The 24,421-nt window shown below is 43.9% G+C and overlaps 1 protein-coding gene across 1 annotated transcript in view; it reads right to left on the bottom strand.

Annotated features, from left to right (window-relative positions):
* The window catches only part of CPM (carboxypeptidase M), a 144,164-nt gene that overhangs the window by 13,404 nt on the left and 106,339 nt on the right, over positions 1-24,421 (bottom strand). The window contains exons 5-6 of the mRNA XM_063927498.1: positions 14,183-14,367; positions 2,236-2,379 (exon numbers count right to left, since the gene is read on the bottom strand). Of these exons, the coding sequence (XP_063783568.1) occupies positions 2,236-2,379; positions 14,183-14,367 (329 nt within the window). The remainder of the gene's footprint in view (positions 1-2,235; positions 2,380-14,182; positions 14,368-24,421) is intronic.

The following is a 24,421-nucleotide window of genomic DNA, read 5'->3' on the forward strand; positions in this document are numbered from 1 at the left end:
CTGACGCGTTTCGCTTCTAATTGAAGCTTCCTCATAGAGCAGATATATTTCTATTTATGTGTTTATATATACTGCTAACACATTTTTTATAAATAGGTGTTTATATATAGACAGGCGGGCATATGAGAAGTTAATAGAAATATTTAATTAAGGAATAGGTGAGCAAGGAGGTGGATCAGGAGCTGGATCTAAGACAGGTGCTATATATCTAGGTGGATGATTGCACCAATCTAATACGAGGCTGTTATTTAAAAAGGGCTACATTGTCATAAAGTTTTTCACTCTATGAGGAAGCTTCAATTAGAGGCGAAACGCGTCAGAGAAAGTGCCCTATTTGTGACCCGGTGGACATCGGCTGTTTGTCCGCATTGATGTGCAGTGGTGTCCGAGACTGACGAGTAGGAGACGGGAGGACGCTATATGCGGCGGCTTGAAGACGGGAGCTGAATCAACTTGTAGCGCTTGCAGTGCGCAGAGCTCCGGGAGCCGGACTGACATCTCTCTCTCCAAATCAGTTAAGGTGTGTGCACGAGAGGGCCAGTTTCAGTGGGAGACGGAGGACGCCATTCGTGGTAATTGAAACGGGAGCTATATTCTACAGGTGCTTGCGATGCACTAAAGTCCCGGGTGTTATATCAATTCCTCCATGACTTTTGAACAGTTATCCCATAAGTAAAGAACTATCTGTTTATGTGAGCAATTGGATAAGTTTATTCATCGAGATATATATAAACAAAGGCTTCATATATATCACACCATATGATATCTAATCATGAATTATTCATGAGCACATCTAATGGGACTGTCCTATTTGAGAATTAAAAACAAGGACATTATCAATTTTTAGCCCACTGTGGTCACTATTAGTTATATGATCCACCTCTTATGCTCAATCAGTAGTCTTATTATTATTATTTAATTAATGTTATAGTTTTATTTATATGCGCATATTAATCATTCCATTTGTTGATGAACTATTTGTGTTCACATTTGATTGATTTTATAGATAATAAAATTATCTTATAATTATAATTATTTTATTGAGTTTATTCATGTCCTGTTGCTTCTAGTTAAGTCTAAATAGCGCAAGGGGTTTTATAGTTTGTTTCAGTTCACACCCGATTTTAATCGGGTGGATTGTGTTGGCCATATCCACAGGCCATTTTACCTTTGTTGCTGCTGGATAGATTTCACGAGGTATAAGAGATAATAATATTGGATTATATCTTAGATACCTGTGCGGAGTGGGTGTGATTGTGGATACGGGCACCCATCCGCAATTATATATATATATATATTCAATAGCGCCAGACATTATTAGTGGTTCACAGCAAAAGACCATGCACATCCGCTGGAGAGGCGTACCCAAACTCACTTTCCAAACGGAAGGAAAAAGCCTATAAAGGTATCTTTATATCCACCTCTGTGTCAGAAAGAATGGATTTGAATGTGAAACCACTTCACCAAGTGACATTACTACACATATATATATTATCTTCTTTTCATGTTACACCTGAGAGACGGAAAAACTTTCCAGAAAAAGGAAAAAAGCCATCCATGTTGCAGTTTGGAATTCTTCCACTTCCACATATCCCAGGGAGGTTTTTTCTGCTGAGTATATTCACCTATATATACTAAGATACCCTAAGCGCCTGTCAGTTTGGTGTCCCACAAAATGTATATTTAAGTTTGAGAAATTATTGGAACATTTGGTGAGGTTCTGTTGTGGTGAACCAGTTTGCGGGCTGCTTTCTGTGATAATTTTTCTTGCGCCAGTTACCAGGGATTCACAAAATATTCCCCTTTTGCGATTTAATAGGGAGGGCTGCAGCCCACAGGTAAAATCCACCACTGTCCATATCTCATGTTACTGTTACTGGCAGTCCCAGGGGAAGAAAACACCTCTCCCTGGGACTGGCTGTCTGGCTGTGAATAGCACGGAGCGCTTCCTATGGGAAGTCACTCCCACTGCTAGGCAGTCTCTGACGGTGGTGGATTTAATAGGGAGGGCTGCTGTTACTGTTTTTGCTATGTGTTGGTATTAAAATGTCACTACAGTATCTGAAAAGCATTAAACATTTTAGAACTTCATAAATAACAATGATAATAACTACAACTTATAGACCATTTCCTTCTCGTGTCCTCAGGATTTTGCAGCAACTTAGCTTTACATGCAAAATTCAAATTACATTTATTGTTAACATTATACATGTTATCAAGGATGAAATATCTTACCTAATACTGAGTACCATGAAGCTCCATTGGTTATGCCATTCTGAAAACTGCTTGAACCTTGACAAGATACACCTTGGTACATTTGGGCATTGTTTTTAGAGTACAATGTAGCTAAATATTGCAATACATCCTCGTCTGGAGGCGCTATATGAGAAAAATGTTAATGTTAGAACAATGGGCATGAAGCTTGTTATCTATGACACTTGAAGTGTAACAAACACACTAGACTGCACGCTGTAACAAGCTGTAAAGCCTCGTGCACACGGTGGAGATGTGTGCTGAGTGATCTATCACAGACCGCTCAGCACACATCTCTCCCCCCCGCTCAACACTCTGCATGATGTGTGCTGAGCGAGAGGAAGGGGGGTGGGGTACGAGGGGCCGCTCATTTCACCCAGCGGTGAAATTAACGATCTAACTAGATTTGGCATGCATGCCAAATCTAAAGTCAGCAACAGCGCCGCGCGGGGCCGCGCATTACTTTCGCTATGGGGCATACACACAGAGAGATCTGTGCTTCATTTCTTAGCAATCTAGTGAGATTGCTTAGAATTTAAGCACGGATATCTCCGTGTGTACCTCCTTTAAATGTCTAACGATGCTATTAAATGTCAGCTCAACACACTTATATTATTAAGTAAAGGCCCATATAGACGGGCCGATGTGCGAGAGATGTGTGCTGAGCGAACCGCTCAGCACGCATCTCTCCCGCCGCTCAGCACTGAGCGTGCGGGGGAGACGGGGGGGGGGGGGGGGGGGCGCTCATTTCACCCAGTGGGTGAAATGAGCGACCAGGTAGATTGGCACCAGCGAAAGCGATGCGCAGGGCTGCGCATCGCTATCGCTGTAGGGGCTGCACACAGAACGATCAGACTTTAAATCTAAGCAATCTAGTCAGATTGCTTAGATTTTAAGCAGCGATCGCTCCGTGAGTACCCCCCTTAACACAGGGACCAAGAGATAGATGTTATTAACTACTTATAATACTATTCTTCCATGTTCCTTGTGCCACCCAAAGCTGGTTCTACATCCAACTTCTATTTTCTTATTATATATTACTATTTTCTTATTATAGATTACTTTGAGCTATGTAAAGAAAATAGGTTCTTCCATACCCCTATTGGCCCATGACAGAGTAAATAAGCTCTCAAGCTAATAAGTCTTTAATTGACTGCTTTCCTGTAGCATATAGACAGCAATTATATTAAAAACTCTGCCAGGGCCAATAGAGGAAGATAAGAAAATAAAATGTCAGCATAGAATCTGGTGACTGATACAAAAAACTGTATTCTAAAATAACAAAATACACAAACGGAGCATTTCCAAAACACCAAATAAAAACCCCAAACAAAACATAAATGCATGGCACACTAAATAGCACTCTTTACTCTAAATGATCTATTTTCAGAATCAGAATGCTCTCTAGTTGCTTTTTCCCAAAGATACCTGGTTTATATGTATATTTTCTGGCAAGACATTTGTTATACTCTATTTACAAATGGTCTTGCCTCTCAAATCATATCCCCTCCACCCCCACCCCACCCTTTTCCCCTCAGCCAACCTGGCAGACACATTGTGAATAAACTAACATTTGTTTGAGAAATAAAGTAACATTTACATACTACTACTACTACTACTACTACTACTACTGCTACTACTGCTACTTATTATTATTATTATTAGTCATTTATATAGCGTACACATAATCCAGAGCATAGAGAATATTTGGACATTTACATCAGTCCCTGCCCCAGTGGAGTTTACAATCTATATTCTCTACCATATGTAGCACACATACACACTGGGATCAGTTTTTGTTGGGAGCCAATGAATCTATATATAAATGAGTTTGCCATAGCCCTTTCACTCTGATGAGATGACGGAATACATACGATTTACCAATGGCCGGAATCCAGGCCGCTAGAAAGCCGGGCACGGTGGTACACCCATACAGGGAGAAAAGCCTGTGGCGCCGGTATTCTGGTGGAGACATTTCACCGCCTGTCAGGATTCCAGCGTCGGCATTGTGACTGCCAGGACCCCGACAGGCGGTCTCACGATCGCTTCCCGAGATGACAAACAGTAAGACATTTTCTTTCAGGCAGGGGCATTTTGAGAGAGGAGGAGGCCCGTGTGCAGAATATGTGTTGGCCCCCTCATCTCTGCAGTACCGTAGACTCCGAAAACATGGTTCCCGGAGACAAATCTGCACTGCGAATGCATAAATCACTGGGAAAATGGCCGCCGTGCCATTTTCCAAATGATTTCTCCAGCAGCAGCAGCGCCAATGTGGGACTCTGTGATTAAACATGGGTGTAGGGTGTGTGGTGTGGGCCCCCCTGGACTCACACACTGCACCAAATATAGAAATGCTTTCAGGTCTCCAAGATGTGTTGCCTCGCTGCAATTAGGTGAGTTTATCTAATATTTTGTTTGACAAAAAGGGAGGTAATCTGCGCACTGGGGTAGTTTTACTGTATGGGATGTGCTGCTAGTCAAAAGGGTGTCCTTGCCCTTTGGTTCAATATGGATATCTGGTTTTCACCTGACTACGCTCATCCCCTACAGTTTGAGTACTCGTGAAATGATGCAAATGGATACTTATATAAAGGTGTGTTTTACTTTCACATGTATCAAATATGACACTCAATATAATGAAACAGTGCAGATAATATTGTGGAACATGAAAAAGGTGGTAATCACAATGTGTGCTCCACGGGGAGCACCTTTTTAACTCAGTCCTTTAATCACTCAAATTGGTGATTAAATCCTTTTAGGTTCTTGGCGTGTGTGTTCTGACACAAAGGCCAATGGGCAGGAAAAATATATATATGTAATGATTAAATCTGGCTGTGTTGCTTTAAAAGTCAAATATAGATTTTCCAGTGGAAATGTCTCTAGTCCTGACCGGACTGTGTGGGCTTTAAAAATCTGTCTTTAGTAATTAGATTCATATAGTTGCAGAAGACGGTGTCCCGTACCTCTGCTTGTGGAAGTCAGGTATTCGTACACTATCGTTGCGGCCGTACTTGTAAGATGTACAGGTGCGGGGGGCAGCGGGAACCTCCTGGTGGCTCCGGACAGACTCGTCCCTCAGCTCGCGCACCCGCTCTCCGGTTTGTCCTGTTAGGGATCTCCCCGTGTGCCTGCGCCGCTCGCTGGGTGATTTGCGACGAAGAGGTCTGATTTGCGACGAACATTTCACACATACATGTACCTACGTCTTTGTACACTGATGTTTGGATTCGATTGAGGTTCTGCTGGGTAGATGAAGAAGACACAAACAAATTGTGAAAGTGACATATAAAATTTTCATGATCTACATATTCCTATCATTTTCTGAACAAGGGTTATAAGTAGTGTCCTTCCTAAATAACATAAACCTTCGGAGTTCGGGGAGAGCCACTCATAAACCTTTCTTACACATATATTAATGAGCTCTTTATCTGTAATGTGTGAATAGCCATTGTCTGATTGTTCCCGATTACCACTGAACTCCATAACTACTAGAACTTTGATTTTTCTCTGATTTTAACAAACTGATCGGCTAATCCTGGGATCCTATAAGGAAATCACTCCTTCCTCCAGAACCAGTTCCAGTCCCACACTCGACTCCTCATAAAAAAAACCTCGCAAAAAATAGAATATCCTGAAAAAAAATGTTTGTCAGCGGGAAAGAGAGAAAAGAGAAATAGAACAAAACAACTCTTGTTCATAACAAATCAATTACAATGACTGGTCTTTCTGCAATCCTTTAGTACGCTCAGGTAGTGTTCAACAGTGCCGCCTCTCAGTCTTCACGGAACAGAGTCTCTGGTGATACTTTTGCGATCTCACTCCATTTACGAGTTCCTTCCAGACTACCGACTTTCCTGCAATGGGAATCGTGGACCCAAGTCTCTCTCTCGGTTACTTTCACTGGGATAGTGCTGTCACCAAAACTTGGTATGGTCCTTCCCACCTGTCTATTAGGCAACCTGAGTATAAGAGCAATCACGCAGTCTCTTGGTTCACAATCAAGACAGTTAGTATTTGGCATACCAGCAATCAACAGTTTCAAGTTCTTTTGTCAAGTTCTCAAATGCTGGCTCATCTCAATAAAGTACTGTACTGTCACCTCATTGGTGTATTTCTGATCATTGTGCGGATCAATCATGACATGAGGTTGTCTTCCAAAAACAACCAAAAAGACACAAATACCAAAACAAAAACAAATTTCGAAGAGGGTGATTCGTTGAGTGAAGATCTGGGAGTGGTTCCGAAGCTACATAATACTAGTGGCAGTATCTATGATCACAATAGTACAATTTCAAGCTTTGCTCCTACTTCCAGGGGTACCATTATCTACACACAAATTTCTGCGCAATTTTTTTCTTTGAGGTAAACACAGCAGCATCCGTGGCGGCAGGAAATGCCTCTACCCAGTTTGAGAAAACATCAGTGCACACCAATACATAACAATAATTCCTAAAAGGTGTTAACTGTACGAAGTCGATTTGTATTTCCTGAAAAGATCCGTCTGCAGGAGGAATATGGGATGGCTCTGTTGGTATTGCTTTACCAATATTCTTCCTCAAGCAAGCAAGACAGGTCATTGCTCTCTTACCTGTATGAGAATAGAATCCTGGCGCACACTAGTAGACTCTCATCAGCCTGCACCTACCCTCTTTGCCTAGATGAGTCAGACCGTGTGCCACCTCAGCTAGACTTGGAAGGTATGCTCTGGGGGCTACTGGCTTACCGTGTCCACCTGCCCACAGTCCTGAGGACTCCTGGCCATACCTCTTTGTCCTCCAGACTGCCTTTTGTAGGGGACACAATTTTTTTTATCTTAATTTACTATCGTGTGTTTGCAATGTAGAGTACCATGATCATAACTCAAAACTCAAAAAAAAAAAAAAAGAAACATCTCTAGAGGAGAGAAAGAAGAAGAAAATGAAAAAGAAAATGTCAGGTTTGCCATTCACCAACAGGCATATCAGTGTCTATACAAAATTTCCCTTCACCAGTATTCCCATTCTCCACCCTTTGTGCATGACAAGGCACACTGCAGTAATACTGGTGTCATCGTGCTGTTGAGATATACTGGGTTAGGGCAGAACTCTGAAGGACCTAGGCATGTGGAGTTTGAACTGTAATTGGGTCCATGTATTGTACCACCCTGTGTGAACGCAAAAGATGAAGAGGAAAACTGTAGAGAAAAAGAATAGAGTTTGGTGACAGATGAGTTTGTAGAGGTGAAGATTTTATAAAACTTTGACAACTGGATTGGGCACTACGGGGAAGTGATTCTCTACTTGGTCTATACCCCTAAAAAAAAAATTCTGTGTGTCTTATCTCTACTGGGACTATCCCAGCCATCAATCCAGTGTCCTGTCCATCCTAAGTTCATAGGGAACCCGGTATCTGTGAGATAATTTCCTCTACCTGTGATGGACATGCATCTAGAACAGTAGAATGCGAAATTAGTCTTCAAGTTTTGTCAAAGGGTAATGTTGCATTTATTTTGTTCTTCCCATTAGCCAAATCTGTGTTTTCTATATGGCTTATGATTCCTTACTATATGTCCCTTGATCCCGTCTATGTGTTTAATAATGTGGCTTGTGTTTTCTGTCTAGGGGATCTATATTGACTATGTGTTCTACTACTCCTACAATCTCTGGCAAAATGCCCTTCCTTCCTACAAGTGTAACATATTATTGACCATTAGGGATCTGGGGTTTGGACTAATGGGTCTTTCCTGTATGTGCCAGTATACTTACCGTCCTCAACCTCTCCACCTGTTGTTCTCTGCGCCTAGCACTATTCTTGTGATGTTCAATAGCACACTATCTAAGATTAGCTACTGTGACTCCTTTCCAATTTTGTAAGGAAGTCTGCACCCTGACACTCAATGCCTTATTGAGCCCGTCCATTTGCACAGAGACAGCCACCTCCCATTTGCCGAATTAGTGTTTACCAGTGGTCTTATCCAGATGGAGAGTTTTCTATTACTGCAAGAGACAAAAAAAAAAAAAAAAGTTTAACAAGCTTCTAGGTCATGCGAAGTATTTCATTCAATCCTTCTCATCCCGTACTAAGGGTCTGTACATGGTCCAACAAACATTTCCAAGCTCATCTTTACTAGGGGCATTACTAGGAATGAATACTTCTTATATGGTAACTGAAAGAAATACCCGGGGGTTACCTTGTCTCTGTCCGCTTTCCTACTGGCAAATACTAATGTGCGGACAGGTTTTTCTCCATTTCTGACGTTACTTTCTTGATTTGTTTTTGTTTTATTTATTTTTTGTTTTGTTTTACTATATATGTACACGAATGATGCCATACTTACCTGTTCCACTGGTCTCAGCCACTTCCCCCACAGGCTACTGCTCTTCTTTTACCGGTTGGATACTCCTCTGGGTGCATGTGAAATGGCTGAAAACGATCAGGTCACCTTCTCCTCCTAAATAAAACTTCAACATTCATTAGTACATATATAGGTTACAGTCATATTTTTTATATTTTTATTATTTTCTATAGTTTGTATGCTGGCCGTAACTGCTTCCACATCTACCATATGGCGGTGTACTTGCATTCTCTTTTTTTTTTTCTTCCTACTTATTTATTGTTGCTACAAATTCAAACAGTTCTTATATTTCCATTCTTGTCTTATATGACTTTTGTTAGACATACCACCTGCAATACCTTAGATCAAACTCACCAACCCCTCTTGCTGCCACAGGTTTAAACAATTTGTATGTCTGACCCTTTGTTTTGTGGATTTAAGAAGACATATTTTACTGCTTAAGTTCTGCAATACCTCTGGTTCAAAGCTGCTCACCTTAGGGAATGGTACCCTATCTTTGTCAGTCATACATACCCATTCATTGCAAAAAGCCTCCGTGTGTGATCCCTACTTTTCACACATAATAAACCTTGCTGACTCTTTTGGTCGCACTTCTTCAGCCTGAACTCTAGCTACCAAACGCCCACTGCTTGTGCAATTGGATCCCATCGCGGACTTTTTGCCAATAAACGCAATCCCCAATGCACACCGCAGATAGACGGTGAAAGACACCTAGCACTTTCACTCGCTTCATCTCCGCTGAGTACCACGACTCACTCCAATAATGACCACCACGTACCCAGTGAGGCCCTATCTAGTTTCTATTTACTGGAAGTGTTAGGAGTGACTTACCTTTTCCAGTAAATATCCACCGCTGGAGATTTTCCTGAGAGAGACCAGCGAAAACTCCCTATACACTTATACACAAAGCACGCTTGCGTATGCTCTACACAGAGCTAATGATACCGCGATTTTACGCAAAAGCTCGTAAAAGGGGTATCAAGTTGAGCTATATATCGCACCCACAAACGCGCGGTCCAATCGCACAGCGTATAGGTACTTGTTACCTATCTGCCGTACGACCACGGGTCGATGTACAAACTGCGACCCTCAGCTCGGAGCGTAACAAAAAACCTTTTTACTTCAATACTACACAATGCACAATTCCCTATTACGCTCCTCTGCAAATCTCCTCACGATTTGCGTATTTCAATCTATATTAACGTGAGTCAGCCGCCTCACGCCACCAAGCCTCCTCTTACTTGGTGTACCACGGGACCCGATTTCCGGAGTTCAAATCCACTCCCTCCTACTTTCGCTCACTCAAATACACTTTGGTTTTTCTGTACAGAAAATATTTTCATTCAGATAGGCAGCTTTACCCCAGAGGCAATACAGTTTTTAAACTAAATTTAGAGTAACCTGCTTTTGAAATCTGATAGTTATGTGCTATTGTATTAAATGTCTACTATCCCACCTTTGAACTAAATGACACTATTGTATAATTTGTACTAAGAGCCCGCATTCTTACGCACTTTGCATAAACACGCGACCATGCATGTCTCTTACGCTGCGTGCGCAGTCCTGTACTTTGTCCGAGACACGTGTACAAAACCCTGAGTCCGCAATAAAACAAATCACACAGCTTCTATAAATGTGAGCAATACTAACTATAATCGCTCACTTAACACAACACACAGTTTTTTCTGTATAAACCTTTACAACCAGGCCAGACTGCGTTTGCGCTTATTTTAGTTTTAACTATATAGCAACAAATGTATCCGGTTTCACACAGATCTATAATGACTGCAATAATCTATAATTTAAATGATATGATTCAGACTGGATAGCTATCTTGCAGAACATACACTGATATAAATATACACATAATTATAATATTATATATAATATATATATATATATATAAACAAATATGATATAGCGCTGATTAATATCAATCAGAGTTTTTGACATATATAAATGATGTGTATATATAAAAATACACTTAACGTGTGTCCATATAATTGAATCACAGCAACTTCTTATTGGTGCTACAAATGTGCACTGGATCCTCGTTATATTAAGACCGCAGCTCCCCTTCCAGCAATCCGTACTCCTCCGGAGAAGAAATATCTGTCAATAGAACATATATAGGGGGCGCTCCATAGTGCATAAAAACTTTTTATTTTAAAAAAAATATATACACAAAGTGTTAAAACCAAATGTTTTATGCTCGTACCAGAAGGCAACCAGTGTGGGCTGGTTACCACGTGATTCAAATCAAATGATCAATGGATATAGCAGAAACAAGGTGTCAGGCGATCATACCGGAAACCTCCACCCTCCAGGGGGAACACCTTCCCAATTATCCAGGGGCTCTCTTACACACTACAGCAGAGTGTACTCGCACTGGCTGGGCCGTAGCTGGATGTGCAGCAGCTTCTACTCTCCTAGAGTAGAAGCTGCTGCACATCCAGCTACGGCCCAGCCAGTGCGAGTACACTCTGCTGTAGTGTGTAAGAGAGCCCCTGGATAATTGGGAAGGTGTTCCCCCTGGAGGGTGGAGGTTTCCGGTATGATCGCCTGACACCTTGTTCCTGCTATATCCATTGATCATTTGATTTGAATCACGTGGTAACCAGCCCACACTGGTTGCCTTCTGGTACGAGCATAAAACATTTGGTTTTAACACTTTGTGTATATATTTTTAAAAAAATAAAAAGTTTTTATGCACTATGGAGCGCCCCCTATATATGTTCTATTGACAGATATATATATATATATATATACACCACTTGACTCTCATAGAACCCCCACACAGTACACACATACTGAATGAATGCATTTCCTTCAAAGTCTCTAATTTGAATATCAACAAGGTTCATATGCCTGTTCAAGAGGGTAGTGGGACAGGTTAATTAACATTTCAATGGCTATCCTAAACTAGCAAGCAGATTTAACTAAATCCTGGAGGAAAAAGAAGAAAAAAAAACTTTGTTTATATCTGTGTGTAATTCTTACATCAAGTATTCATCTCACTATTAACTCTCACTAGGCCCAATTGAAATGATTTGTAATTGACTATGGCATGGGTTAAATAAATGCATTGGTAATTCATAAATGGTGTTTGATGTGACCAAGGAAAGCTGATTGTTCTGAGCAGAGAGAAAATCAGCTATTTAGAAAATGACCTTCCTAAGATGGCCACTGCTCCTCCCCCTTCCACATCCATGAGGGTTACACAAAATGGTGGACAGGCCATGTGGTTAGTCCAAAATGGAGGACAGACCATGCGGCTTCCTTTGTCACAAAGAAATCACACACCATACAAGCACCATTTTAGGCCTGAGTAAAAAAAAAAAAACTATATCAAGGCTATGCAGCAACTTTTAAACCTACTTAACAGATAAACAATCCAATCTGAATCAAACACAATATGACTTATTTTAACCTTGTTTTGCAACAATAAAAATACATTTTAGCATCTTAAATATTATGAGAAACGCATTGTCCCTTGAAATTTCATATCATTGGCTTACTGATAACGCAACAATACATTAACGTGGATTTTATTTTCATCAGCTTCGCGATGCGTCCATCGGAGCCGGTTAATTACAGCCACGTTTGTAATGTACAGTGCATCATTAAGACCCTGATATCCCGTAAGAGCCCTCATCTGTGAATGCCAAATTGTTTCCTCACAAATATTTAAAATGCCCGCTCTTATATTGTAAACGCCTGCACATCTTATTACCATGTGCCATGAATGTGCACTATACATAGCAAAACACTGCATCCCATAAGAGAAAACAATACACCCACACATTATCTGAGTTCCAAAGCTCATTGATGTATATATTTGTTATTAAAAGGATATGGATTCAATTTATTACAAAGTACAGTATACCTATAGTTACATGGTTACACTCACACAGTAAGCAGTTAAAACATACAGTTACATAGAGTTACATGCCAGCATACAATACCATTATCCTTAAGTTATATACATTTGTCTTTCCATATCACTCTCTCTCTCTCTGTAAAGTAATGCTGGGACTCCATCTTCCTCTGAGACCAAAACAGGAACTACCCTCCTGTGTGGTCAGCAGAGTGTTATCTAGTTTCTGGGGGAGGGGACTCATGATGAGTCACTAGTTCCTTTGTATGTGCTAATCAGGTTCAGCCTTGAAGACATCCAAAGGGGCTGGCCTGAGCTTCCTGTCCACTGTCCTAATAAGAGTGATTTTTAGCTTTCATACATGTAATCATAATTATCCGCTGCAATGTCCCACAACTTCACAACAAGCATCAAATGAATCTACACATCAATCTGGTTGCTTCAATAGTAAACATGACCGGTCTATCTTGTTTCGTTCAAATAATACACATACATGACACCACTTCATTACATATAATTTTAAATCACCATGATGTCCGGCGCTTGATATTATTATAGTTATGTACTGTATGAAATAAGTGTCGAATCCATCTCTGTCGCATGCCCGTGTAAATGCGGGTGTTACCATATATTGCTGTGCTTGCTGCGCGTATTTGCAAGTATAGCGACTTATATGTGTGTAGTTTGTATGTTCTTTTTATGTAATATTTTTGACTTCGACAGGTCCTTCCCAGTAACAGTTCCTTTGTAGGACTATATATTCTTCCTGATCTATCAAGCTGCAAATCTATCATTGCCATAGACCACAGATCTAATATCTTTAATGCAGTTAAAAACTAACTGGATATGCCTCCATAGCATCAAGTACAGGTTTCTCACAAGCATGAAGAACTCCTGATATTCTCCACATGTACAAAATGAAAGGCACTTTTTTAGGTGACCTACAAGATGAAGTCGATTCACCTGATATATACAGTACACAAGATATTTACTTATATATGATGTTTACAAACACCATTCTGACCTAAATGTACTTGTTCCCTGCAGTCCCTTCATTTTTTTTAAGTTGTTTTCACTGTAACCTTTTCCTTGCATAAAATAGCAAAAAGTTAATGAAAAGAAAAATGTATGCGAAATTTTCTATAGCTGCACAGTGTATTAAAGCTTATATTGGAAATCCCTTCCCCTAGAAATAATGTACAAAGACTATAAATTAACAGGAAACTTTTTCCAGCATAGCTAGCATTAGGAAGGTGTATTTTACATAGTAATTTATAAAATTGGACAGGCAGCCTATAGATAAAGAACCTAATTCAGGGTTGATTGCAAAAGCAAAGTCTTCCTCTAATGGGCAAAACCATGTTGCACTGCAGGTGGGGCAGATGTAACATGTGCAGAGAAATTTAGATTTGGGTGGGTTATATTGTTTCTGTGCAGAGTAAATACTGGCAGCTTTATTTTTACACTGCAATTAAGATTTCAGTTTGAACACACAGCACCCAAATCTAACTCTTTCTGCACATATTACAGTATATCTGCCCCACCTGCAGTGCACATGGTTTTGCCCATTAGAGGAAGATTTTGCTTTTGTGATCAACCTTGAATTAAACCCAGTGTGTCCAAAAAGCATGGAGTGTCAGAGAAATGATCTGCTCTAGAATCTTACTGGAGTTAAAAACATCACTGAGAATGAATGGATATGTGCTCTAGGAACTTACTGGTATAAGAGTTATCATATGGGTAGCTGGCAACCATGGCTCCACCATGAAAGTTAGCAGACAGTACAAAGTTCTCAGTCTTAATCCAGTCCATCACTGCCTGTGTTTCTGGTTGGGTCTCCACATTGTTCTTCTCAAAAGCATCAGGGAAATTTCTATTCAGGTCATAACCGTTTTCATTCACCCTTAAAAATATGAAGCTACCTAATTAGATTACAAGTCCACTTACAAGTCCATAAAGTTCAGTTTGTTTTCTTACAGCCTAGGGGATACTGGGAATCCATTTAGTACCATGGGGTATAGATGGGTCCATTTGGAGCCTTGGGCACTATAAAAGTTTGATAAAGTGTGCTGACTCCTCCCTCTATGCCCCTCCTACCAGACTCAGTTTAGAAAATGTGCCCGAAGGAGCCGGTCACATCTCTGGAAGCTCCTGAAGAGTTTTCTGCATTTATTTTTAAAGTTTGCTATATTCAGGCAGGACTGCAAGGCACCAGCCTGCCTGCTTTGTGGGACTTAGGTGGGGGGGGGGGGGGGGGGGGGAAACGGCTCAACTCCACTAAGGGTTAATGGTCCCATTCCCAGCTGACAGGGTGCTAGCTCCTGAGGGAACTATTCACAAGCCCCACCACGGCGAGCGTACATTCCCGCAGCACGCTGCCACCCCTAACAGAGCCAGAAGAAAGAAGAGTAATGAGTAATAAGCCGGCGTCCCAGTTAGCAGGGTCACCAGCCATTATGACGGCATAAGGGTACGGAGACGCACGGCTTCTACACGGGGCGGAATGAATCTCCAGACTTAGGTCCTAATTCAGATCTGTTCGGTTGCTATCGTTTTTTGCTGCGCAGCAATCAGTTAACTACTGCGCATGCACCACAATGCGCAGGGTACAAAGCGGTTCATTGCTGAGCGATAGATTTAACGAAGAATCCATTCGCACAGCCAATCGCAAGGAGACTGACAGGAAGAAGGCGTTTGTGGGTGGCAACTGGCCGTTTTCTGGGAGTGTTCGGAAAAACGCAGGCGTGTCCAAGCGTTTGCAGGGCGGGTGACTGACATCAATTCCGGGCACGGACAGGCTGAAGTGATCGCAGCGGCTGAGTAAGGTCAGACCTACTCAGAAACTGCACAAACTGGTTTTGTACAGGGCGGCTGCACATGCGTTCGCACACTTGCAAAACTAAAATACACTCCCCTATAGGTGGCGACTATCTGTTCGCAGCACTGCAAAAAATAGCTAGCGAGCGCACAGATCTGAATTAGGCCCTTAGTACACTGTAGTGTACACAGTACCCAGACTGGCAATACAGGCTTAAAAGGGGGTTTACTCCATTTTATGCACTCAGACACATAAAGCCAGTATTAAGAAGAGCGGAAAGACCGCGCGCGATTGAAGGGGCGGGGCTTCTCTATGAGCGGATCCAGCAGCTCACAGGCACCATTTTACCCTACTGCAGCTACACAGACGCTGACTACAGGGACGCGCAACTCCTCCGGAGAGCCTCCAGATTACCTCAGTGGTACCAGGGGGTCATAGCGGAGGGGAGCTATATACTAGTGTAGTAAGTCCCTAATCTAGGTATTTAGTCTGTGACCCGGCTAAGCTTGGCTTTAGCGATAAGGGCGCTGGTTTTATCCTCTGTCTGTGTCTCTCGGGAAGGGCTCTTTGTGGATTGTGCATTTAACCTTTTCCTGTGTGTGTGCTGTCACTGCTGCAGTATGTCAGGCGAAGAGTGTGTTTCATGTAAGGCACAGTGTTCCGCTTCTCCAGCGGGTTCATTAGTGTTGTACTTAGTGTAGTATCTAGGGAAGCCAATCCCGGGCCACCTTCTGGGGAAAATGGTGGCTTCTTACGAAGCAATTCAGTATGGAAGGTTTCATGCGAGGCCCTTCCAGCTGGATCTGTTGGACAAATGGTCCAGATTGCATCTTCACATGCATCAGCGGATTAGTCTGTCGCCAAAAGCCAGGATCTCCCTCCTGTGGTGGCTACAAACTTCTCACCTAGTGGAGAGTCGAAGGTTCGGGATTCAGAATTGGATTCTGCTAACCACAGATGCAAGCCTCAGAGGTCGGGGTGCAGTCATCCAGGGGGTGCAGTTTCAAGGAAGATGGTCAAGTCAGGAAATCATTATTCCAATAAACATCCTGGACATCAGGGCTATCTACAATGCCCTTCTGAAGGCCTCATCTCTTCTTCAGAATGAGGCCATTCAAGTTCTGCTTTGTCAGAGATGTCAAGAATCTCCTCTGGGTGGAAAAACACGATGTGGCATTGTCGGCGATCTTCATTCCAGGAGTAGACAACTGGGAAGCAAACTTCCTCAGCAGACACGACCTGCACCCGGGGGAATGGGGCCTCCACCCGGCGGTGTTCCAGTGGCTGACACATCGGTGGGGATATCCAAAAACTGACATGATGGTCTCTCAACTCAACAAGAAGCTCAAGCGGTATTGTTCCAGGTCAAGGGACCCACAAGCTGTAGCAGTCGAGGCCCTGACAACTCCGTGGGACTACCAGCTGGTGTACGTGTTTCCTCCTATTCCTCTGATCCCAAGAGTTCTCAAAAGAATAAAAAGGGAAAGAGTTCACGCAATTCTCATTGCTCCGGACTGGCCGCGAAGGGCCTGGTATGCAGATCTTCTCGAGATGCTAATTGAAGATCCATGGCCTCTGCCTCTTCGAGAGGATCTTCTGCAACAGGGCCCGTTCGTCTATCAAGACTTACCACGGCTATGTTTGATGGCATGGAAGTTGAGCGGCTGATTCTAGCCAGGAGAGGGATTCCTGACAAGGTTTCCCGACTATGATCCAAGCCAGGAAGGGGGTAACGTCAAAACATTACCATCGTATCTGGAAGAAATATGTCTCTTGGTGTGAGAGCAGACAATATTCTACGGTGGAATTTCATCTGGGACGTTTCCTGCTTTTTCTGCACTCAGGAGTTGACGTGGGCCTACGCCTAGGCTCCAAAAAAGTCCAGATTTCGGCATTGTCTATTTTCTTTCAGAAACAACTGGCTTCTCTCCCTGAGGTCCAGATGTTCTTGAAAGGTGTTCTTCACATCCAACCTACCTTTGTGCCTCCCACGGCACCTTGGGATCTCACTTTGGTTCTGACATTCCTCCAATCGGACTGGTTTGAACCGTTGCAGGAGCTAGACGTAAAGTATGTGTGTCGGCTTGTGTCGGAGCTGGGGGCGTTGTCTCACAAGAGCCCCTACTTGATTTTCCATGAGCTGAACTCAGGACTCCTCAGCAATTCCTTCTTAAGGTGGTGTCGGCGTTTCACATAAACCAGCCAATTGTGGTCCCGGTTGTTCCTGACACCTCTGCTACTTCAAAGTCCTTGGACGTTGTAAGGGCTTTGAAGGTATATGTAAAGCAAACTGCTCATCACAGGAAATCGGACTCGCTGTTTGTTCTATATGATGCCAACAAGATTGGGTGTCCTGCTTCAAAGCAGTCAATTGCTTGCTGGATCAGGCTCACTATCCAACATGCTTATTCCATGGCAGGCTTGCCGATTCCAAAGTCTGTACAGGCCCACTCTACTAGGTCGTGGGTTCCTCTTGGGCAACTGCCCAGGATGTCTCAGCATTACAGCTCTGCTGAGCATCTACTTGGTCGGGTTCGAACACGTTTGCCAAGTTTCACAAGTTTAATACCTTGGCCTCTGGGGACCTTCAGTTTGGTCAGTCAGTTCTGCAGGAACTTCAGCACTCTCCCACCCAGTTTGGGAGCTTTGGTACTTCCCCATGGTACTAAATGGATTCCCAGTATCCCCTACGATGTAAATCCTTTTCTCGTAGTCCGTAGGGGATACTAGGCGCCTGCTCAGTGCTTCATTCTTCCTGCACGTTGTTTGGTTCAGCTGTTGCTGTTCCGGTTTTCAAGTTGGGTTAGCATGGCTTTTCTCTTGTTCTGGTTGTGCTGGTTCGAATCTCACCACTTTCCTTATCTATATCCTTCTCTCAAAGTATGTCCGTCTCCTCGGGCACAGTTACTAGACTGAGTCTGGTAGGAGGGGCATAAAGGGAGGAGCCAGCACACATTCTCAAACTTCTATAGTGCCCATGGCTCCAAGTGGACCCGTCTATACCCCACGGTACTAAATGGATTCCCAGTACTCCCTACGAACTACGAGAAAAGGATTTACCGGTAGGTAATTAAAATCCTATTTTACATAGTAACTGCAATGTTCCAGAGCAAAAACTATTGCAGAGAACCTGCCGATTTAACCTCACAGGTTAAAAAAAAAATGATAAACCATTGTTAAATTCCATTCAGTTAGTTTAGATGAAATATATAGTTAACAGAATGACATATATATGCAAATAACATAGCAAATAATTTGTGGTGTTATATTGGACTTCACTATGCCCATCTACTGAAACTGAATATTGTTGCTCTCCTGGGGGTATATTTACTAAATCAATGGAACTCGTTCTAAATTGATGTTGTACTCCCAGATTTACTAACATTTTAAAATATTTTAAAAAAAATCATCTGTTAGTAAATGTGTGTTTCAGCCCCTGAAACCCAACATCGATTGGGATCGATTTCCATTGATTTGAAATCAACAAAAATTTATGAAAATTGACCTTTAATAAATAAACCCACTGGAATGATTCACATAACACTGCTCCAATAAGCAAAAGTATAAAAATTATAGAACACACACTGGGCTGAATTGGCTGAAAACACCAAGTTAAGTGAGCAGACCTCACACTTGTGTTCAGCTACGTAGACTATATCAGAAATGGATATGATATGAAATACCGGTGGATGGGATGCCGGCGGTCATAAGACCGACACTAGCATCCTGATGCTCAGAATCCCATCAAAGGTCGGGTAAGTATGCTAACCCTCCCCCCTTACTCCTCTAACCCCAACCTCCCCACCAGCAGCCTGACCCTAACCCTCCCCAGTGGTGCCTAAACCTAAGCCTCCCTTCCTGCAACCTAACCTTAACCCTCCCTTTCCGGCAGCCTAACCCTACCTGGGGGTGCCTGATCCTAACCCTCCCAACCCGCAACCTAACCCTAACCCCCACGACCTAAACTTAACCTAACCCCCTCCCCACGGCTAAAATGTAGGAGACCCTGCATACTTACATTCAGGGTGCTGGCAGTTGGGATTTCGGCGTCGGTATTCCAAGGGACATTGGAATTCCGCCGCTGGGATTTTGAGTGTCTGTCCAGATACCAGCGCCAAGAATTTGAGAAATGGCATCCTGACCACCGGTATCTTGACCGCATCCCCCAGAAATGACTTGGATTATCATGATAATTGAATCTATAGCAAAAAGGTTTCCAGCAACCACTTTCTTCAACAAGCTAACAGATGTATTGTGGGATGGATAACCAGCCCAGGAAATTTGTGAAGTAGTCCTGTAAAAGGGATGGGGTCTGATGACATATGGGACATCTAGGTGGGTCTGATAGTATTTATTGAGCATTTGGAAGAGTGTAATGGCATATAGGGACATATGAAGGGGTCTCATGGTATATATTACGGGCATACGGGACTCTGCTTTATCTGGCTGTGAATACCAGCACAGCATACTGGTGGGATGTCTTGAAGTGAAATTGCTTGCACGATGATGTGATATGCTTTTATTTACTATTTTGTAAATGTGATGTTACATTAATTGGTTTTTTTTTTAAGGATCTCTGCACTACTGGTCTCATCTGTTTTTTTGGGTGTATAAAACCTTGTTTTGCCTATAAGGCAAACATAGGTACACATATTTCAGGTTGTGGATCAAAGAGAGGAGAAGGAAGAGGGTTGTCAATAAATTCTACTACTCTTAATCCTATTATGAAATATATCTTCAATACCATTTTACATGCTAATCCTGGAGAGTGCTTGAGTGGAAAAACATATTTTCGTATCACTAGGACTCATTTTATGGAAGCAGGGTGAAACTTCCTTTTGTGTTATCACTGGATGATTTCTGGGACTTCCTGCACACTCTACTGCCACCTATTGTTATCGAATTACATTCTCATCACGATCATCCTCCTTCCTTCACATCCCAGCCACATCCTCTTCTTTACCCTCCTCCTCCTTTCTCTCACACCCTGGTCAAAGCCTCTCCTCCATCATCTTCCTCTTTCCCTCACACTCCAGCCACATCCTCTCCTCCATTGTTCCTCCTTCTCTCACACCATAGTCACATCCTCTCCCTCCACTGTCCTCCTTTCCTCACACCCTGGCCACATTCTCTCCATCATCCTCTTACTTCCCTCACACCCTGGCCAAATCCTCTCCTCCATTATCCTCCTTCCCTTACACCCTGACCACACCCTCCCCCCTATCCTCGTCCTCCTTCCCTCACAACCTGGCCACAGCCCCTCCTCTATCATCCTCCTCTTTTCCTCACAACCCAGCCACATTCTCTCCTCCATCATCCTTCTTCCATCACACTTAGGCACTATTCTCTCCTCCATTATCTTCCTTCCCTCACACCCTGGCCACATTCACTCCTCCATCATCCTCCTTCCCTCACACCCTGGTCACATCCTCTCCTCCATCATCTTCATCCTTCCCTCACACTCCGCCACATCCTCTCCTCCATCTCCTCCTCCTCCTTTTCTCATACCCCAGCCACAGCCTCTCCTCCACCCTCCTCCTCCTTCCCTTACACCCTAGCCACATTCTCTCCTTCATCATCCTCCTTCCCTCACACTTCGGCCCCATTCTCTCCTCTATTGTTCATCCTTGTCTCACACCCTGGCCACATTCTCTCCTCCATAATTCTCACTTTCCTCACACCCCACCACATCCTCTCCATCATCTTCCTCCTTCCCTCACACCGGTCACCCCCCCCCCCCCCCATCATTCTCCCCCTTCCCTCACAGCCCACCACATCCTCTCTCCATCCTCCTTCCCTCACACCTCGGCCACAGCCTTTCTTCCATCATCCTCCTTCCCTCACACCCCAGCCACATCCTCTCTTTCATCATCCTCCTTCCTTCACACTCTGGCCACATTCTCTCCTCCATCATCATCATCATCATCATCATCATCATCATCAACAACATTCCCTCACACTCCTGCCCCATCCTCTCCTTCATCACTCTGTTCTTTCCCTCACACTCCAATCACATCCTCTCCTCCATCCTTTCCTCCATCACCCTCCTTCCCTCACAGTCATGTCTCAGTCAGTGAGCGGGCCTGTAGTATCTTAGCTGCTCTTCACATGTCTCTATGCCCACCCCCTTCTCTCCTGCAGCCTGCACTGGTGGAAGAAGAGGCAAAGCGGGAAGTGTCCCACTCTCCCGGTGGCCCAATCTGCCCCTGAGCACTAACTAAGTAACATTGAGGGTCATTCATATCCTGAAGGATCTGTAACATCATGCACAAAGTACCGATGCTCGGTCCTTTGCACCATACTTGCCTAGTTTTGAAAAAGCATTTCAGGGAGATGTGAAAGTGACACCTATCAGTGCGGACGTGTACTGCTACATCTGAGAGACGTGTCATAAAATAAGATTTTACTCACCGGTAAATCTATTTCTCGTAGTCCGTAGTGGATGCTGGGGACTCCGTAAGGACCATGGGGAATAGACGGCTCCGCAGGAGACTGGGCACATCTAAAGAAAGCTTTAGGACTATCTGGTGTGCACTGGCTCCTCCCCCTATGACCCTCCTCCAAGCCTCAGTTAGGACACTGTGCCCGGAAGAGCTGACACAATAAGGAAGGATTTTGAATCCCGGGTAAGACTCATACCAGCCACACCAATCACACCATATAACTCGTGATAGGAACCCCGGTTAACAGTATGATAACAATGGAACCTCTGAATAGATGGTTCGTAATAACAACCCGATTTGTGTAACAATAACTATTTACAAGTATTGCAGACAATCCGCACTAGGGATGGGCGCCCAGCATCCACTACGGACTACGAGAAATAGATTTACCGGTGAGTAAAATCTTATTTTCTCTGACGTCCTAGTGGATGCTGGGGACTCCGTAAGGACCATGGGGATTATACCAAAGCTCCCAAACGGGCGGGAGAGTGCGGATGACTCTGCAGCACCGAATGAGAGAACTCAAGGTCCTTCTCAGCCAGGGTATCAAATTTGTAGAATTTTGCAACGTGTTTGCCCCTGACCAAGTAGCAGCTCGGCCAAGTTGTAAAGCCAAGACCCCTCGGGCAGCCGCCCAAGATGAGCCCCCTTCCATGTGGAATGGGCTTTTACAGATTTAGGCTGCGGTAGTCCCACCGCAGAATGCGCAAGCTGAATAGTGCTACAAATCCAGCGCGCTATAGTCTGCTTAGAAGCAGGAGCACCCAGCATGTTGGGTGCATCTAGGATAAACAGCGAGTCAGTTTTCCGGACTCCAGCCGTCCTGGAAATATAATTTTTCAGGGCCCTGACTACGTCCAGTAACTTGGAATCCTCCAGGTCCCTAGTAGCCGCAGGCACCCCAATAGGTTGGTACAAGTGAAAACCTGATACCACCTTCGGGAGAAAGTGAGGACGAGTCCTCAACTCTGCCCTATCCATATGGAAAGTCAGGTAAGGGCTTTTTTTATGACAAAGCCGCCAATTCTGACACATGCCTGGCCGAAGCCAGAGCCAACACATGACCACTTTTCATGTGAGATATTTCAAATCCACGGTTTTAAGTGGCTCAAACCAATGTGATTCCAGGAACTTCAAAACCACATTGAGATACCAAGGTGCCACTGGGGCACAAAAAAGGGGCTGAATATGCAGCACTCCCTTACAACGTCTGCACTTCAGGCTGACATCCTTCCTGGCTTTGATCAGGATAAGAATGACTTCCTCCGGAATGCCTTTTTCACTCAGGATCCGGTGTTCAACCGCCATGCCGTCAATGCAGCCGCAGTAAGTCTTTTAACAGACAGGGCCCCTGCTGCAGCAGATCCTGTCTGAGTGGCAGAGGCCATGGGTCCTCTGAGATCAACTCCTGAAGTTCCAGGTACCAAGCCCTTCTTGGCCAATCCGGAACCATGAGTATAGTTCTTACTCCTCTTTTCCTTATTATCCTCAGTACCTTGGGTATGAGAGGGAGAGGAGGGAACACATAAACCGACTGGTACACCCGCGGTGTCACTAGAGCATCCACAGCGATCGCCTGAGGTTCCCTTGACCTGGCGCAATATCTTTTTTATTGAGGCGGGACGCCATCATGTCCACCTGTGGTCTTTCCCAACGGTTTACCAGCATTTGGAAGACTTCTGGATGAAGTCCCTATTCTCCCGGGTGGAGTCTGCTGCGGAAGTCTGCTTCCCAGTTGTCCACTCCCGGAATGAACACTGCTGCCAGTGCTACCACATGATTTTCCGCCCAACGGGGAATCCTTGTGGCTTCTGCCATCGCCCTCCTGCTTCTTGTGCCGCCCTGCCTGTTTACATGGGCGAGCGCCGTGATGTTGTCTGATTGGATCAGTACGGCTGGTGAAGCAGGGGCCTTGTTTTGCTTAGGGCCTTGTAAATGGCTCTTATCTCCAGAAAATTTATGTTAAGTGAAAAACTCCTGTTTTGGACCATAGTCCTTGGGATTTTATTCCCTGTGTGACTGCACCCCAGCCCCGAAGGCTGGCATCCGTGGTCCCCAGGACCCAGTCCTGTATTCCGAATCTGCGGCCCTCTAGTAGATGAACCCTCTGCAGCCACCACCGCAGCGACACCATGGTTCTTGCCGACCGGGTTATCCGCTGCTGTATCTGGAGATGGGACCCGGACCATTTGTCCAACAGGTCCCACTGGAAAATCCTTGCGTGGAACTTTCCGAATGGAATTGCTTCGTACGAAGCTACCATTTTTCCCAGGACTCGTGTGCATTGATGTACCGACACCTGTCCCGGTCTTAGGAGGTTTCTGACTAGAGATGACAACTCCTCGGCTTTTTCCATTGGAAGAAACACTTTTTTCTGGTCTGTTTCCAGAATCATTCCCAGGAACAGAAGACGTGTCGTCGGGACCAGCTGTGACTTTGGAATTGAGAATCCAGTCCTGCTGTTGCAGCACTTCCCGAGAAAGTGCTACCCCCTTACCAACTGTTCCTTGGACCTCGCCTTTATCAGGAGATCGTCCAAGTACGGGATAATTAAAACTCCCTTCTTGCGAAGGAGTATCATCATTTCGGTCATTACCCATGGTAAAGACCCTTGGTGCCGTGGATCATCCAAACGGCAGCGTCTGGAACTGATAGTGACAGTCCGGTACCACAATCTTGAGGTACTCCTGGTGAGG

The sequence above is a fragment of the Pseudophryne corroboree genome, chromosome 6 (genome assembly GCF_028390025.1).
Source record: "Pseudophryne corroboree isolate aPseCor3 chromosome 6, aPseCor3.hap2, whole genome shotgun sequence".
Classification (NCBI taxonomy): domain Eukaryota; kingdom Metazoa; phylum Chordata; class Amphibia; order Anura; family Myobatrachidae; genus Pseudophryne; species Pseudophryne corroboree.